The following is a 14,813-nucleotide window of genomic DNA, read 5'->3' as shown; positions in this document are numbered from 1 at the left end:
CCGGCCTGTAGGAGCTGTAAGGAGCGCGCATGCGCATAAGGAGAAGCTGTTCATTAGGGTCCTGGAGGAGCACCCCCTAATGGGGAGCCGGCGTAGAATAATTATACGCTGCAATGACTGACCTTCGGACAGGCATTTATTGAGCGCCTACTATATGCCAGGCACTGCGCTGGGTGCTGCTGCCCAAGTGATAATGACCAATGCAGTCTGACCCTGAAGGCCCAGAAACGGGTCTCTGCGGTCCGCCTGGGTATTCCCCACGCTTAACATATCTCCCTATTGTAGGATCACTGAGTGCAATCGTCAAGAAAGAATTGAGACTATTGGTGCAACTTAGAAAGTTCGTTGCAGTAGCACAGGGACAGGACCCATAGGCAGAAACTGCTGCACTTTTGCTGTATGAAGCCGGTGGTTATATGCTTAGTGTTCAAGGCGGAGGAGGCGTGCAGGCAGTATTAGATCATAAATGTCTTCTTGGAATTTCTGGTCCTAAAGCTAGTTTCGCAAGATTTCTCTGGTGCTTATCATTCAGCGCGATATTAACTGTCGATGAGATATACAGGCAGTCATGAGACCCTTCAAGAATGTAGCAGCCGGTACTTATTTGATCCTTATCAAAACTATGCAGGTTATAGTTCAGCCTTGGGGGCTAAAGATGAACATCTTTCTGCTTTTATCCCGTCTAATCCCGCAGGTAAACGCGGATCAAGGAGCAGAGAGGAGACAAACCGGTCCCTGCCTTCTGCGGCGCCGCAGGGAAAGGAAAGGCCGGCGGGGCCAGTAGAGGGCGCTGTGGGGGCGGCGGAGGGGCGCGGCGGAGGCGGCGGCAGAGGGGAGAGCGAGGCGCTCACCTTCCCGCTGGCCCGGTACATGGCTGCGCCGGGCGCAGGGCCCGGGCCGGGAGCGCCTCCGGGGCTGGAGGCGGCCCTGCAGAAGCTCGCGCTGCGGCGGAAGAAGGTGCTGAGCGCCGAGGAGATGGAACTGTACGAGCTGGCGCAGGCGGCGGGCGGCGCCATCGACCCCGACGTGTTCAAGTGAGCGCGGGCCGGTGGGAGTGCGCGCTAGTCCTACCCCGAGAGACCCTGTGCCTCTGCTCCCCCGCTCCCCTGCCCCCCAGCCCTTGCCTTTGGTCTGGAGGAGCCCTCCCGCCCTTTTCCGACTCCTTTGGGTGTCCAGAGTAGAGTTGGCGTCCTGAGGGAGGTGGCCCTCCTAGGCCTGAGCGTCAGGAGGGCTCACTGCCCACCGCGTGTGTTCTCTCCAGGATCCTGGTGGACTTGCTGAAGCTGAACGTGGCGCCCCTCGCCGTCTTCCAGATGCTCAAGTCCATGTGTGCTGGGCAGAGGCTGGCGGGCGAGCCCCAGGACCCTGCGGCCGTGTCTCTGCCCACATCAAGCGTGCCCGAGACCCGAGGTCAGATCTGGGCCCGGTGCTCCCTGCCCCTGCGGCTCAGGGGGTGGGTGGCAGGGGAGGGAAGTGGGCAGCGCCAGGCACAACGCAGGCTTGGCCCTGAGTGGCCCGGTCCTACTGTGGGTCTTCTCCCCGGACCCGCAGGGACCATCCAAGGGCTCCCCTCTTGGTTTCCAGTCCCCAGCTTTATCTTCGTTGCTACCCTTGAGAGTGCACATGTGCGAGTTCAGATCAGGTGGATGCAAAATGGGTGTCCAGGGTGCCCCAAGCAGGCTAGGCCTCATCTAGGCTTCTGCCTACCTCCTTGGGGAGAAGAGCTTCCATTCCGCAAAGACAGGAACAAGGTGGTTTTGGTTCCTGTTCTCATGGTGTGTACAGCCTCAAGGAAAGTGCTCAGGGAGTGGGCCAGGGTGAGGCCTTCCTGCCCCCTCTTCGCCTGTACCCTATCTGGGCCCAGGTGCTGCTCAGGAACGTAGGCAGCTGAGCTTCCTTTCTCAGATTGCAGGACACGGGTCAGCATGGCAGCCCCAGGCTGCCCTAAACACACGGGGTACAGAGGCCTGAGTGGGCACAACACTGGGCTCAAGTTTCAGGGACCTCCTCACTCCTGAGAGTCACGACTGGGGGCTAAGCAGGTGCTGCCAACAAGGGTGTCACAGTGGAGCTCCAGCTGCGTCCTTCTGGTGTGTCACATCTGCTCCCAGTTTCAGACATGCTCTGAATGCTTGGCCAGAAGCGCTCAGGCATTCACAGACATCCTGAGAAGGGGCTGGTGTTCAGGTTGGGGGCAGGCTGGGCCTCTGTGGGTGGGAGTGCCAGGGCCCTGGGTACCCATGCCCCCTGTCCTGAGAGGCCCTGGGCACTGGAGCGCAGGCTTCCTTACTGATCCACGCTCTGTCTACTCTCTTTGTGTCTCTCTCTGACCTCCAGAGGCCTCCTTTCTCTCTGCCAAGAACTGTAGTCCCCCTGCAAGGCCCTCCTTTTCCTCGGCCCCGCGGCCTGCGGCCTCTCCGGTTCTGCTCCACGGCCCAGCTGCCACGCACTCGCCTCTCTCTCCAGGGCCCCCCGGTTCCCTCCGGTTCTCTTGCTGCCTGTTCTCTCCTTTTGCAGGTTGCGTTTATTGGTTTATCTCTGGGGGTTGGTGCTCTTTCTTGTTTCTGTGGAAACTGCTGTGGCCCCCAGAAAGTCAGAGCAGCTTCGAGACGAGCTGCAAGGGCAGGACCTTATGGGCCATTCCTACCACACAGCTTAGAGGCTGGGACATGATTTCATGGCTCAGTTTATTAGAGACAACCTGCAGTACTTCTAGAATGGGACCAACACCCTCTGCTCCCCAGAGGTGAGACTTTGTACTCTGTGGAGGTGCCCTCACTCCAGAGGAGGACAATAGGCAGAGGGGCAGGAGAGCCTTTACTTTGATATAGAGAATGAAGCCTTAGGTGTGAGAAATGCCTTGGCCTCTTAGATGCTGTTGCCCACCTGAACAGGTAGCCTAGAGGATAAGCTGGGATTGCCCTTTCCTGCCTGCTTCCTGAGCCAAGGGTACCTTCCAGGGATTGCCACGTGTGATGAGGCTGGAGCCCCAGAGCCAGGGGTGTGTGAGGGCCTGAGATCCTATGGGTGCCCTGACTGTCCTCTCCATGTTCCTCCTCACGTCACCCACCTTGCTGTCGTGGGTGCTGCCTGGAGCTCAGGCCGGCCAGGTGGGGGAGGGCCCAGGGGCAGGTCAGGACAGAGGTGGGTAGACTACAAGGCTGAGTTGAGGAATCAATGGGCAGAAGGAGGGAGAAACCGGAAACAGCCCTCGTCATTGGAGGGGGTGTTGCCGCTCGCTTACCCAGTGACTGGGTGCCAAGCTGGCTCTCAGGGCTGAGGACTCAGGGGGGCTGTGAGATGGACAGGTCCTCCTTCCAGTGAGGGAGATGGCTAGATCAATCAGTGGTGGCAGAGATGGGAGGAAGCCAGTGTAGCTGGTGTCGCTGGAGCAGCAAGAATTAAGCGGGTTCAGAGTCCTGTTGCCCTGCAGCCCTTTGAGGTAGGGGGAGTGGGGAGGGCCCCAGCCAGAGATGCAGGCCCAAGCCCCTGGTGGGAGTGGGCCTGAGCTTGGAGGAGGGAAAAGGGGAGGGGAGGGGAGGGGAGAGAGTCAGGAGGTACTATGGGTTTGGCACTGGGAACACTGGCATAGAGGGGCTCTGAGGGAGGTGGGGAGAGAGCCCAAGCACAGGAATAGAAGTCATGTGGAGTGCTGGGGCCCATGAGGTTTTCTCAAGTGCTTAGGCTTTGGGTCTGCTGGGTTGGGCAGCCAGCAACCAGGATATGAGGACACGGAGGCTGTGGAGAGATGTCAAGTGAGGGTCGAGGGCAGCCTGGAAAGGGGGTTTGGTGGGGAGGCACTGAAGGGGAACAGGGCACTTGAGAGGCCATGCCAGGAGCGTGTGGTGGCCAAGAGGAAGAGGCTGTCAGAGACCAAGAGCTCTGAGGCCACATGCACAGAATCTATCCACACAGAGCTTGGGCAGGGTCTAGGGTGGAGAAAACGAGGGGAGTTCTCAGAGTGATCAGCTGGGGGACTGTGGTAGCCTAGGATTGTGATGCAGGTTTGGGGCTGTTGGGGCTAACTGGCCTTAGGTTTCCCATGGAATTGGGTGTGGAGCTGCTGCAGACCAGGGGCTAGGGCCCCACTCAGGAGTTTGATCTGATAAGCTGCAGCAGGCACAGCAGGTCATCTGGGTTCCTGTCCCCTGGCCATCCAGGTGGCCTCTGGGGACTGTTGCTGATAAGCTCACTCATTTCTGCCTTTACCAGGCAGAAAATGGAGAAACAGAAGACCCCAAGAGCACAGAGGCGTAAATGCTTGTCTTGGTGGGGGTGTGGTCACTGAGGAAAAATAAAATTCGGTTGAGTGTTCTCTGTTGAAGTTTAGGGAAACTGTATACTTTTTTTTTTTAAGATTTTATTTATTTTTTTGAGACAGAGAGAGCACGAGCTGGGGGGGGGAGGCAGGGGGAGTGCAGAGGCAGAGGGAGAAGCAGACTCCCCACCAAGCAGGGAGCCCAGCGCGGGGCTTGATCCCAGGACCCAAGCCGAAGGCAGACCATGTAACCAACTGAGCCACCCAGGTGCCCAGGGAAACTGTGTATTTTAAAAAGATGTTCCCCCAGAGCATGTAAGATGCAGTTTGGTGTACAGAAGCTGTGAGCCCGACACAGAGCTTCATTGTCCAGTATGGAAGCCACGGGCCCCCCAAGGCTGGTGCAGCTGAGACGCGCTGCAAGGTTACGTACACATCAGATGCCCAGATGCCAAAGAACTGGCACAAAAAGAGAATACCTCACGAGTAATTTTTATACTGATTACATGTTGAAATGGTAATATTGCACATTTGGGGTAATTAAAATACATTATTTAAATTAATTTCCTGTTTCTTTTCACTTTTGAATGTGGCTAGTAGAAAATGAGTGACCTAAAAAAGAAAAAAAAAAAGAAAAAAAAGAAAATGAGTGACCTGTGTGGCTCACATCATATTTCTATTGGACAGCACTATTCTAGAAAAATCACGGCGACACTTTGCCCGAAACTCTGAGTCAGGGCTGTATGTACACATGCAGGAAGGGTCACCCCCCCCCCCCAAGAAACAGGCTACAGTAAGCGTTAAAGATGCATGTGTGCATGCCCACGGTACACGAGTCCTTGTCGTTGCGTTCTGTATGTGTTAAGCTCCTCCTGTGTGCTCCGCCAGAAAGGGCAGCAGGACTGGCTGGTGGGTGTAGACCTGCCCACGGGCTCTCTAGTAGCAGTGACGGAGGGTCCTGGCCACACGCTCACCCTGGCCACCAGACCTTGTCAGCCATCCAGGGCGCCTGCTGTGCTGTCTCAGCCCCTGTTCTTTTCCTTCCTCACACAGTATGCTTCTGGGGTGCACTTATGGTCACTAATATTTGGCCTCAACGGCCCCACCAGCCCATTTGAGCACAAGGGAGCACTGGCACCATGAAGGAGAAGGGCTGCTCCTGGGCACCATAAGCAGGATGGGAGCAGCAGTCCACACTCAGGCTTTCTGTGAACCCTTGAGCCCCCCAGCTCTGCTGGCAGGGCTTTCGGGGGATGGGGAGTCAGGATCACATGGGCCACACCAGAAGTAAATGGTACAGTGGGTCCCACCGGGCTGGGCCAGCTCCCCGGCTGTGGGGTATGTGTTTCGGGTTGCATTTGGGGTTTTGGTTGGGGTGGGATGCGGTGAGATTTTAGTGGTAGGAGGAGCACCAACTTTATAACACAATAAGCCAGACTTTTTAACCTTCAGTGGTCATGGTCTTCAACTGTTTGAGGGACACTCAGGTATTGGGGCCTGGGGGCATATCACCCCTCCCACCTTTGGCTCAGCTTGGTCCTCCATTCCCTCTGACCCTAATTACCCCATGCAGGGACCTGGGGCAGATAGGACCAGCTCCAGAAAGTCTCTTGCAGGGTCCAGGGGTGCATGGCTGAGCAGGTCTGACCACTGATAGGCCCTGCACACCATTTTCCTGAGACCAGAATGTCACTCTCCTCAACCTCCCCAGCTCTGCATAAAATGAGGCCTGCATGGGTCTCCCCACTAACTGAGAGCACATGATTCCTGAAGGTTCTAAGAATTGCACAGGGCTGGATAAATGGTCTACTTTCATTGTTAGATGGTGCTCTTAATGCCTTTTATGGCTCAAAGTTACATTGGTGTCTTATTTCCAGGGATTATCAGCCTCATCAAGGTTAAAGATGAACATTATTTGCTGTTTTCTCCTTTAATCTCATCCTTGAGTTTCCAGAAGGGCCCTGGTCACTATACTGAGGGGGAGAGGAAATTCCGATGTGTGGCGTGCTGAAGAAAAGCTACGTTCAGACTCAGGCCCACATCTGAGATCCACCCTGCCATTTGCTGGGGTGAGCTGTACTTGCAAGTCCTTCAGCGAGTGCCCCGAGCTGAGTTTGCGGGGCACCTAAGTACCCTGGATTAAGCCAGGGGCTACATAGGAGTTAAGTCAGCCTGGTCCAGCCTGGAGATGGACATGGCCTCAGAGTAGGCAACAGCATGTTGCGAGCTACAAGGCGGTGGGGCTCATGCCCTCGCAGGAGACGGGATCCTTGCCCACTGACCAGTCAGTGAGGAGTAGAATATCAGGATTTGTAAAGGAAAAAGGAAATGTGTGGTGACAGCTCTCTACTTTGTGTCTGTCTTTTCAATGAGTAACCGGCAGGCTGAGTTGGCCCAGCTTCACCCCACTACGTGCCCTCAGCCGTGGGTAACCTGTTATTACATCTTTGTTGAATCAACTGTATGCAAGCACTTGAGTGTGAAGCTCAGGGTGGCAAAGCAAGGGAAAATCTGAGCTGTCAGAATTTCAAGTGTGCCAACACTGTCACCCTTTCCAGCCCACTGGGCAGCAGAGACCCCCTGTGCTCTGGAGAGGAACTGTTCAGAAATGCTCTGTAGGAGGGCTATCCCATCTCTGCAGGAATCCTGAGGAGAATGTGGTTGTAGCAGAGAGCCTGGAAAGCAAGTGTGATGTCCTGGAGGAGCCAGGGTCTGCAGTACTGCAAATGCAGGTGCCTCCCCTTGTTCAAGATGACAGACAGGAAAACAGGAATGACTTCACATGGCCCCCAAGAAAACTCATGGTGTCTTTTCTCCAAAAACCTACATGTCCTCAGTGTAGGCTATTTATTTGACTACTGACATTGAAGTTGAGGGTCAAACACGGGACACATCCTCTGGTCAGAGTCTGCAGGGTGGACCCTGCCAGGCTGGAAAAGAGCCCTGGCCAAGGGATGGACCGTGACTGACCCAGTGGGTGAGCCTGCTCCCTGGGCACGTTTTGTTTACTGTGGTGTCCTGTCAGTCTTATGAATGCTGTCAAAACCCTGAGGCCAGGGAAGCCATTCCTTTAAAATAAAGCTCTGGCCCAAGTATGGTTGCAGATTTTCCTGTCTTCACAGAAAGAGGGTAAGGTAAGTAAATTACAAGTCAAGGGATATCTGTGCCAGTGGTCTCCATCTGAACGTGACTACCTGTGGTCAGGGCAAGTCTCGTTGAGCACTCAGGCCTTGGCAGGAACCCAATCACAGGATCCGGTAGCTGAACTTGAGAGCAAGAGGCTTGACCTCCGAATGTTTGCAAAATACTTTGAGGTAGGTAGGGAAACGCCTGTGAGAAAGAGCTTCCGAGACCCAAATCCAAAAGCCTGACTTCCACTCTTGATGGTTGGGCCTCCTGCACCATCACTGCAATCAGTTCAGCTGTGGGCGATCTGGAGCGGGGAACGCCAGGAGGGGCAGGAGGCAGCAGCCCAGCTGGTGAGCCCTCCTGCACTGCTGGTGGTCGGCCGAGTCCTTTCACTTTTCAGGGCAGGAGTCAACCAGCTGAGCTCACCTTTCCCGAAAGGGGCCTTGCAGACTTTCCCCATTGCTCCTTGCACTGCTTCTGTCCTAGGACCTATGCCCGAGGGCCTCCTGCTCTCTGCCCAGGACTTCTCTCGGATGTGCCATCTCCAGGCAGTCCTCAGCCTCAGGGCTCAGGGCTGACAGAGGGTTCCTGACTCAAAGGTCGGACAGAGATGTGCTAGACGTAATGTGCAAAGAACACAAATGTAGTCAATGTGCCCACTGTGGAGTTTGCCCTGGTTCCTAATGATTGTGTTCTGTGTCTGCTCAGGGAGAAACAAAGGCAGCACGGCTCTGAGTGGAGGCCCAGCACTGGCAGAGCGCGGTGGCCGGGAAGGATCCGGCCAAAGGATGCCCCGACAACCCAGTGCCACCAGGCTGCCCAAGGGGGGCGGGCCGGGGAAGAGCCCCACTCGGAGCAGCACCTGAGACGGGCAGACTTCTCCCGCCGCCCAGCTGTGGGCTTCGCCAGCCTCCTAGCAGAGGCTACGCAGGCTTCCCCCAGTTGGTAATAAAGCTTTGTGAAAAACCGAGGGTCCATCCAAGCTGTTTTCTATTACCTTTTTAATATGTAAAGATGTACAATCAGTTCTGCCTGGTAGGCCTGGCTGTGCTACAGCTGAACTAACCAAGTGACTTAAACCAGTGATTTCACCCTTCTGTACCTTATTGTCAGGTTGGAGAGAAAATATCTGTACAGTTGGCCCTTTAACAACGCATGGGTTAGGGGCACCAACCCCCTGCATAGTTGAAAATCTGAGTATAACTTTTGATTCCCCAAAGCCTACTGTTAACAGGAAGCCTTACCAATAATATGAAGTCGATTGACACGTACTTTGTATATGGATTATATACTGTATTTCTTACCATAAGAGGAAGCTAAAGAAAAGAAAATCATAAGGAAAATACATTTACACTACCATACTGTAAAAAATCCACATACAGTTGGCCCTGCACCATTCAAACTCCTGTTGTTCAAGGTCAACTGTATTCCTAGGTCTTTTATAAATGGATGTCAACATGTTTTGTTAAAGGTAAAGGTGCAGTGCTTTCGCTGAGACTGTTCCCAGGGTGCTCAGCTGCAAGGGTCTGGTGTGGAGGGGGGATGTTGTCATACAGGGTACGGGCACAGCAAAGTCAAAGATGAATTGTGTTGTAACCTAGAGCTCACCTCGTGGGCTGCGAATGCCATGCAAAATCCAGTAAGACTCCTTCCCCCCTAAAAAATGTCCTCACCCTACACATTTGACTCAACAGCGTTAGGGACTTTGTCAACAACCCCTTCCACAGACCTCAGATGTTCAAACTCCAGTTCCAAACTCATACCATGTGCCGTTAACAGAAACCTGAGGAATGACAAACACAACTGAAAATCTAACTCCATTTTCCTAGATGTAGGAAATCTTTGGGCTCTGAAACCTTGATTTGAAAACACTGTTTCCCCCAGGTCATGTCACATAAGCAGTGGCTCCTTACAGATGTAAGCAGTGCTCCCTGTAGTCCTACAGTGCAGCCTGGGACAGCCTTCCACGTGGCCCAGCAGGCTTCCGGTCCTACCCATCCCTGGAGGCAGAGCAGTGCGCCCTGCTGTGCACCACAGTTCACAGAGGTTTTGTACAGAAGCTTTTTTTTTTTTTAAGATTTTATTTATTTATGTGACAGAGAGACAGCCAGCGAGAGAGGGAACACAGCAGGGGAGTGGGAGAGGAAGAAGCAGGCTCCCAGCGGAGGAGCCCGATGTGGGACTCGATCCCGGAACGCCGGGGTCACGCCCTGAGCTGAAGGCAGACGCTTAACGACTGCACTACCCAGGCGCCCCCTGTACAGAAGATTTAACTGGAAACAACTGGAAACAAGATGTGCTGCTGGGGGGCAGAAGGGGGTGGGAGGAGAGGAAGACCTGCCAGCCCCGCCCCCACTCAGTATTCTTCCCCTTCTTCGGCCTCTGCTTCCACGGAATCCACACCCACCTCTTCATAATCTTTCTCCAGAGCTGCCAGGTCCTCCCGGGCCTCAGAGAACTCCCCTTCCTCCATGCCCTCCCCCACGTACCAGTGCACAAAGGCTCGCTTTGCGTACATGAGGTCAAACTTATGGTCCAGGCGGGCCCAGGCCTCGGCAATGGCGGTAGTGTTGCTCAGCATGCACACAGCCCGCTGCACCTTGGCCAGGTCCCCCCCGGGGACGACGGTGGGGGGCTGGTAGTTGATGCCCACCTGTGAGAGAAGGGGAAGAAAGCAGTCTGTGAAGCTTCAGTCAAACCCAGAAATGGTGGCTGCTTTCATGGAAACAGAAGACATGTAGGTGCCTTCTTCATGCCAGGTGAGGTGTCAGGTGAGCAGGCTGCTGGTTTCTACACAAGGACGATGGGGAAGAAAGAGCCCTGGAGCCGGCCAGCCTGGCTCAGGCCCAAGCTGCCTGAAGGGCTGTATCCCAGAACCTGAGCCATGGGACATGCTCAGGTAACAGGACTGTTTCTTCTAAAAAGGGATACTACTTTCTATTTTTCACATATTATTTTCTCCACAGATGGGGATTCATTTCTGTAGCTGAGACCTCTTCCACTCGAGTCAGAGCGCTAAGGTTTTATCACGAGGGGAGATCATACCCCCGTTTCCCATCGAGTGAGCCAGCCTGTGCATCACAGGACGACAGGAACGCTGTCAGAGGTCAGCTACCGCTGCAACAGGAGGTGGCCTATGTGTGTGTAAGTAGGAGAAAGGAGGGGATATTCAAGGGCTGGGACCAAAGGGGAGGCATTCCAAGTTCCCAAACCAGGGGACAATGTGACCAGAGCTTTCGGCAGCAATACACAGGGTCAATTAATTAGAACCGGGCTCAGCAAACATTGTCTATGAAGGGCAAGACAGCACATATCCTATGCTGGGCAGGCCACATGGTCTCGGTCACGATTACTAATTCTGTCTATACAGTACAAAAGCAGCCACAATGACACACCAATGAACAGGTGTGGCTGTGTTCACATAAAATATTTTTTATAAAATTAGGTGGCTGGTCTGCCAACCGTGCCGACCCCTGATCCCAGAGTAGAAAGTGCTAGCTAAGGAAGCAGTGAGGTCTGAGCCAGCAGAGATGGCATGAAAAGCAAGGCAGAGAGAAGCCCATCTTACCCTATGGAGAACACTGACAGGGTTTAGTATTCAAGTATTGGACAAAGCTGCAAAATGACAGCAAATTTCCTATCTTGTATCAAATGGAAGGTTGGTACAAACTATGGTGGAGGCAAACTCAGGCCAAAATTGCTGAGCTTACCAAAAGACAAATAAATATGTTGCCATTTTCCCCCCAAAACATTCATCAAGGTTTTTCTTTAAATCAAACACTGCATGGGACATTTAAATTGGGTTTAATTTCTATATGCCTGTGGAATGAAGTAGGTTTTAGTGAGAGCAATGTTTATAGTAATGCCCCAATTTCAAATATCCACATAAACTATCAAAATGCCTTGAAAATGTCTACATTTCTAAATCCAAACTACATTTCCACACTCTAATTCACCACCCAAAGAAAGGAACAAAAATTGTTCCAAAATTTCCTGTTCTGTTAAAAAAAATTCTCACCACAGGTATACAGTGTGATAACTCAGGAAGGAAGTTCAAAACGCACCAATGAATAAATTCTCACTCTGGCTCACTAATTTATGACCAAGGGGCTGGCTGCCAAGGAACGGGGGTATGCCCCACAAAGGGCATTCTGCGCTCGGTCTGCTGTTGCTGACAGGTAAAACCACTGCACAGCGCCCAGTCCTACCTTAAATCCAGTCGGGCACCAATCCACAAACTGGATGGTGCGCTTGGTCTTGATGGTGGCGATGGCTGCGTTGACATCTTTCGGGACCACGTCCCCCCTGTACAACATGCAGCAGGCCATGTACTTGCCGTGCCGAGGGTCACACTTGACCATCTGGTTGGCCGGCTCGAAGCAGGCATTGGTGATCTCGGCCACGGACAGCTGCTCGTGGTAGGCCTTCTCGGCAGAGATGACCGGGGCGTACGTGGCCAGGGGAAAGTGGATGCGGGGGTACGGGACCAGGTTGGTCTGGAATTCCGTCAAGTCCACGTTCAGGGCCCCATCGAATCGCAGGGAGGCCGTGATGGAGGACACGATCTGCCCGATCAGACGATTGAGGTTGGTGTACGTGGGCCGCTCGATATCCAGGTTGCGCCGACATATGTCGTAGATGGCTTCGTTGTCCACCATGAAGGCACAGTCGGAATGCTCCAGGGTCGTGTGCGTGGTCAGGATGGAGTTGTAGGGCTCCACCACGGCCGTGGACACCTGGGGGGCTGGGTAAATGGCAAATTCCAGCTTGGACTTCTTGCCGTAGTCCACCGACAGCCGCTCCATGAGCAGAGACGCGAACCCAGAGCCGGTGCCGCCCCCGAAACTGTGGAAGATGAGGAAGCCCTGCAGCCCCGTGCACAGATCCGCCTGAGAGAAATCACAAACCGTGGGTCAGTGCCTGCAGAAGCCACACCCCCAACCTCCAATGACCCGGTCACTTCTCTTTTGCTCTGCAGGACGCTACGCGTTCAAATCGTCTGCAGCGCACACGCGTGACACTCAGAAGCAAAGCAAGGCAGACGTTAAGATGGACGGACGATGGCTGCACTGAAGTCACCCGTGAAGGAAGACGTGGACTCAAGATTCTGGCCTGGGGTTTGGCCAAAGTGACCTCCCGGTCCCCATCCCCGCCTACCCTCCCGTCCAGGGCGACGTCCACAGGAAGCCCTCTCGGCGCCCCCTCACCAGTTTTCGGATCCGGTCCAGGACCAGGTCGACGATCTCCTTGCCGATGGTGTAATGGCCTCTGGCGTAATTATTGGCTGCGTCCTCCTTCCCGGTGATCAGCTGCTCTGGGTGGAAGAGCTGCCTGTAGGTCCCCGTGCGCACTTCATCTGCAAAGAGGACGCGTGGGCCGCGGGTCTTTAAGGCCTGTTGTTAGCCCACCGAGGGGGAGGGCTTCGGGGACCCTTTGCATCTACCACACACATGCTGTGCCTTGCGGTCAGCAGCATCAGTGTCTTACGGCAAACGTCTCTGTGTCACATGCAGACCACAATGGCGACCTGTGGCTCTAGCAGGTGAAGTCAACTGGAGGTACAAGGTCCATTCTGACTGGTGCCCAAAGAAGGGGATGCGCTCACACCCGCACACCCGTGATTATTTCTCCCCAACTGTAGCTACGTCAGAGTGTGACTAAAAAGCCCTGACATACTAGACGGTCACCAGGTCAGCATGACTTCCGCCAGGCAGTCCCGTCAGGGCACCCTAGGGGGCCTGCGTCTCACAGACTTTGGGCTGACGTTCTGTCTTCTCCTGGGTGGCCACTGAAAGGTGCCCTTCTGTGCAGCTCTCCCTGACCACCACCTCAGGCTTCTCAGCTGGAGGATCCCAAGGAATGTCCTCTATTTACCTTCTGTGTCTAAGATGCAGGTCACGACTCTTGTGCACCAGCATGGCCATGTGCACAGGGTTAAGGAGGGAGCCGTGACCAGGCACCCTGCGGGGGGGGGGGGGGGGTCTATGCAACCACCTGCCTGGGTCTGAGGTGGCCACGAGCGAGTCTATTACCAGCCCCTCTTTTTTCTGTACATTAGGTTCTCCTAAATGAGGAGCCTTGAAGCACTAACCCTGTAGTTTCTCACCTAACACAGCCACAGGGTTATACCTGCACGTCCCATCCTTTCTGTGGAAGGGTTCAAAGGAGCACAGGGGATGTGGACGGGGCTTCAGGAGGCCCTCCCACTGTCCCAGGAAAGCCGCCCAAGTGCCCCAGTACCGACCGACCACGGTGGGTTCCAGGTCCACAAACACTGCTCTGGGCACGTGCTTGCCAGCCCCAGTCTCGCTGAAGAACGTGTTGAACGAGTCATCCCCACCGCCGATGGTTTTGTCACTTGGCATCTGACCATCAGGCTGAATTCCATGTTCAAGGCAGTACAGTTCCCAGCAGGCATTGCCGATCTGGACACCTGCCTGCCCCACGTGGATAGAGATGCACTCGCGCTGGGAACCAGAACACAAACATGGAGACCTCCTTGTTTGCAAGGCAATCAGCACTATATGGCATGAAAAACATATATATGGCAGTAACATATATATGTATGTTTCAGTGTCTAAAGCTTTTACAAGCCTTTCCCAGAAGGCTTATGTGACCCTTTTGTCACTGTGAAAACTGAGATGCTCTAAACCACCCTAGGTACTAAGTGCCAGACTGAACCCCTGTACAAAAGTATTTGCTAATATACACGTACTGTCAATAGTAAACTCCGCATTATGGCTAGTCATAGTTACTATCTAAAGAATATTAGTTCTTGATGGTGTCCTGTCCAAAGACAGGGTAACAGGTAATATAGACTTAGGGGAGGAAAAGTGGACTGGGACACGGGTCACCACGGTTCAAGTGGCACCGGTCACCGTATGTGTGTCTTCTATCTACCCGTCTACATCTACCCTCTTTTTCTCCATCTAGGTCTGTGCTCAGGAATGCTGGCCCACGTGGACTGCATCAAAAGGGCTTCCTTGTCCCTGGCTTCTGGTTGCTTTAGCCAATGGCAGGCATCAGCAGGAGACTGGGAGGTTAGGGTGCTCACTCCCTGGCTCCCTCCCTGCCAGAAAGCCATGGGTTCCTTGAGTGTGTTAAGACCACAAACTTTCAGCAGTCAGTGCTCTTCATAAAGCCGCCTTCTCAACTTCTAGGAACCACTCCCTCACCTCACCTTCCAAGATGGGCGTTAAAGGGTACCAGACATCACAGATGCTACAACACTGCACTGCCTTTGGTGGTTTCCTTAGACCCTGCCCACAGCTATATAGATAGTACCTTTTGAAAGATTCTCCTCAAAGTACGTATTCTCACTGCGTTATACCTTTCCTGCCAGGAACCTAACTGTACAGTCATTCATTATTTGTTCTATTTTAGACACATTATCCTCACAAATACATAGAGGAAAATCAAATGAAAT

General features: G+C 53.8%; 2 protein-coding genes across 5 annotated transcripts; one reads left to right on the top strand and one right to left on the bottom strand.

Moving 5' to 3' along the window:
* Positions 1-798: 798 nt before the first annotated feature.
* On the top strand, positions 799-8,354 carry LOC113245959 (mitotic-spindle organizing protein 2B). Of its 4 annotated transcripts, XM_026486339.4 has the most exons (4): positions 802-1,034; positions 1,262-1,410; positions 2,338-2,517; positions 8,096-8,354. In XM_026486339.4, the coding sequence occupies exons 1-4, from the start codon at positions 871-873 to the stop codon at positions 8,251-8,253; spliced, it is 651 nt and encodes a 216-aa protein (XP_026342124.1). In that variant the 5' UTR covers positions 802-870; the 3' UTR covers positions 8,254-8,354. The 4 variants fall into 4 exon arrangements, with proteins under 4 accessions (XP_044235476.1, XP_057162027.1, XP_026342124.1 ...); XM_044379541.3 differs by lacking the exon at positions 8,096-8,354 and having other exon boundaries at positions 799-1,034; positions 2,338-3,158; XM_026486337.4 differs by lacking the exon at positions 2,338-2,517.
* A 1,126-nt stretch (positions 8,355-9,480) lies between these two features.
* LOC113245958 (tubulin alpha-3 chain) lies at positions 9,481-13,842 on the bottom strand. Its single transcript, XM_026486335.4, has 4 exons — positions 13,632-13,842; positions 12,595-12,743; positions 11,596-12,276; positions 9,481-10,040 (listed from the first exon to the last, which is right to left on the bottom strand). The coding sequence occupies exons 1-4, from the start codon at positions 13,750-13,752 to the stop codon at positions 9,744-9,746; spliced, it is 1,248 nt and encodes a 415-aa protein (XP_026342120.4). The 5' UTR covers positions 13,753-13,842; the 3' UTR covers positions 9,481-9,743.
* Positions 13,843-14,813: the final 971 nt, after the last annotated feature.

This window comes from Ursus arctos, unplaced genomic scaffold (genome assembly GCF_023065955.2).
Source record: "Ursus arctos isolate Adak ecotype North America unplaced genomic scaffold, UrsArc2.0 scaffold_34, whole genome shotgun sequence".
NCBI lineage: Eukaryota > Metazoa > Chordata > Mammalia > Carnivora > Ursidae > Ursus > Ursus arctos.
Note: the sequence above shows the minus strand (reverse complement) of the source record. Positions and strands in the feature narration are given on the sequence as shown.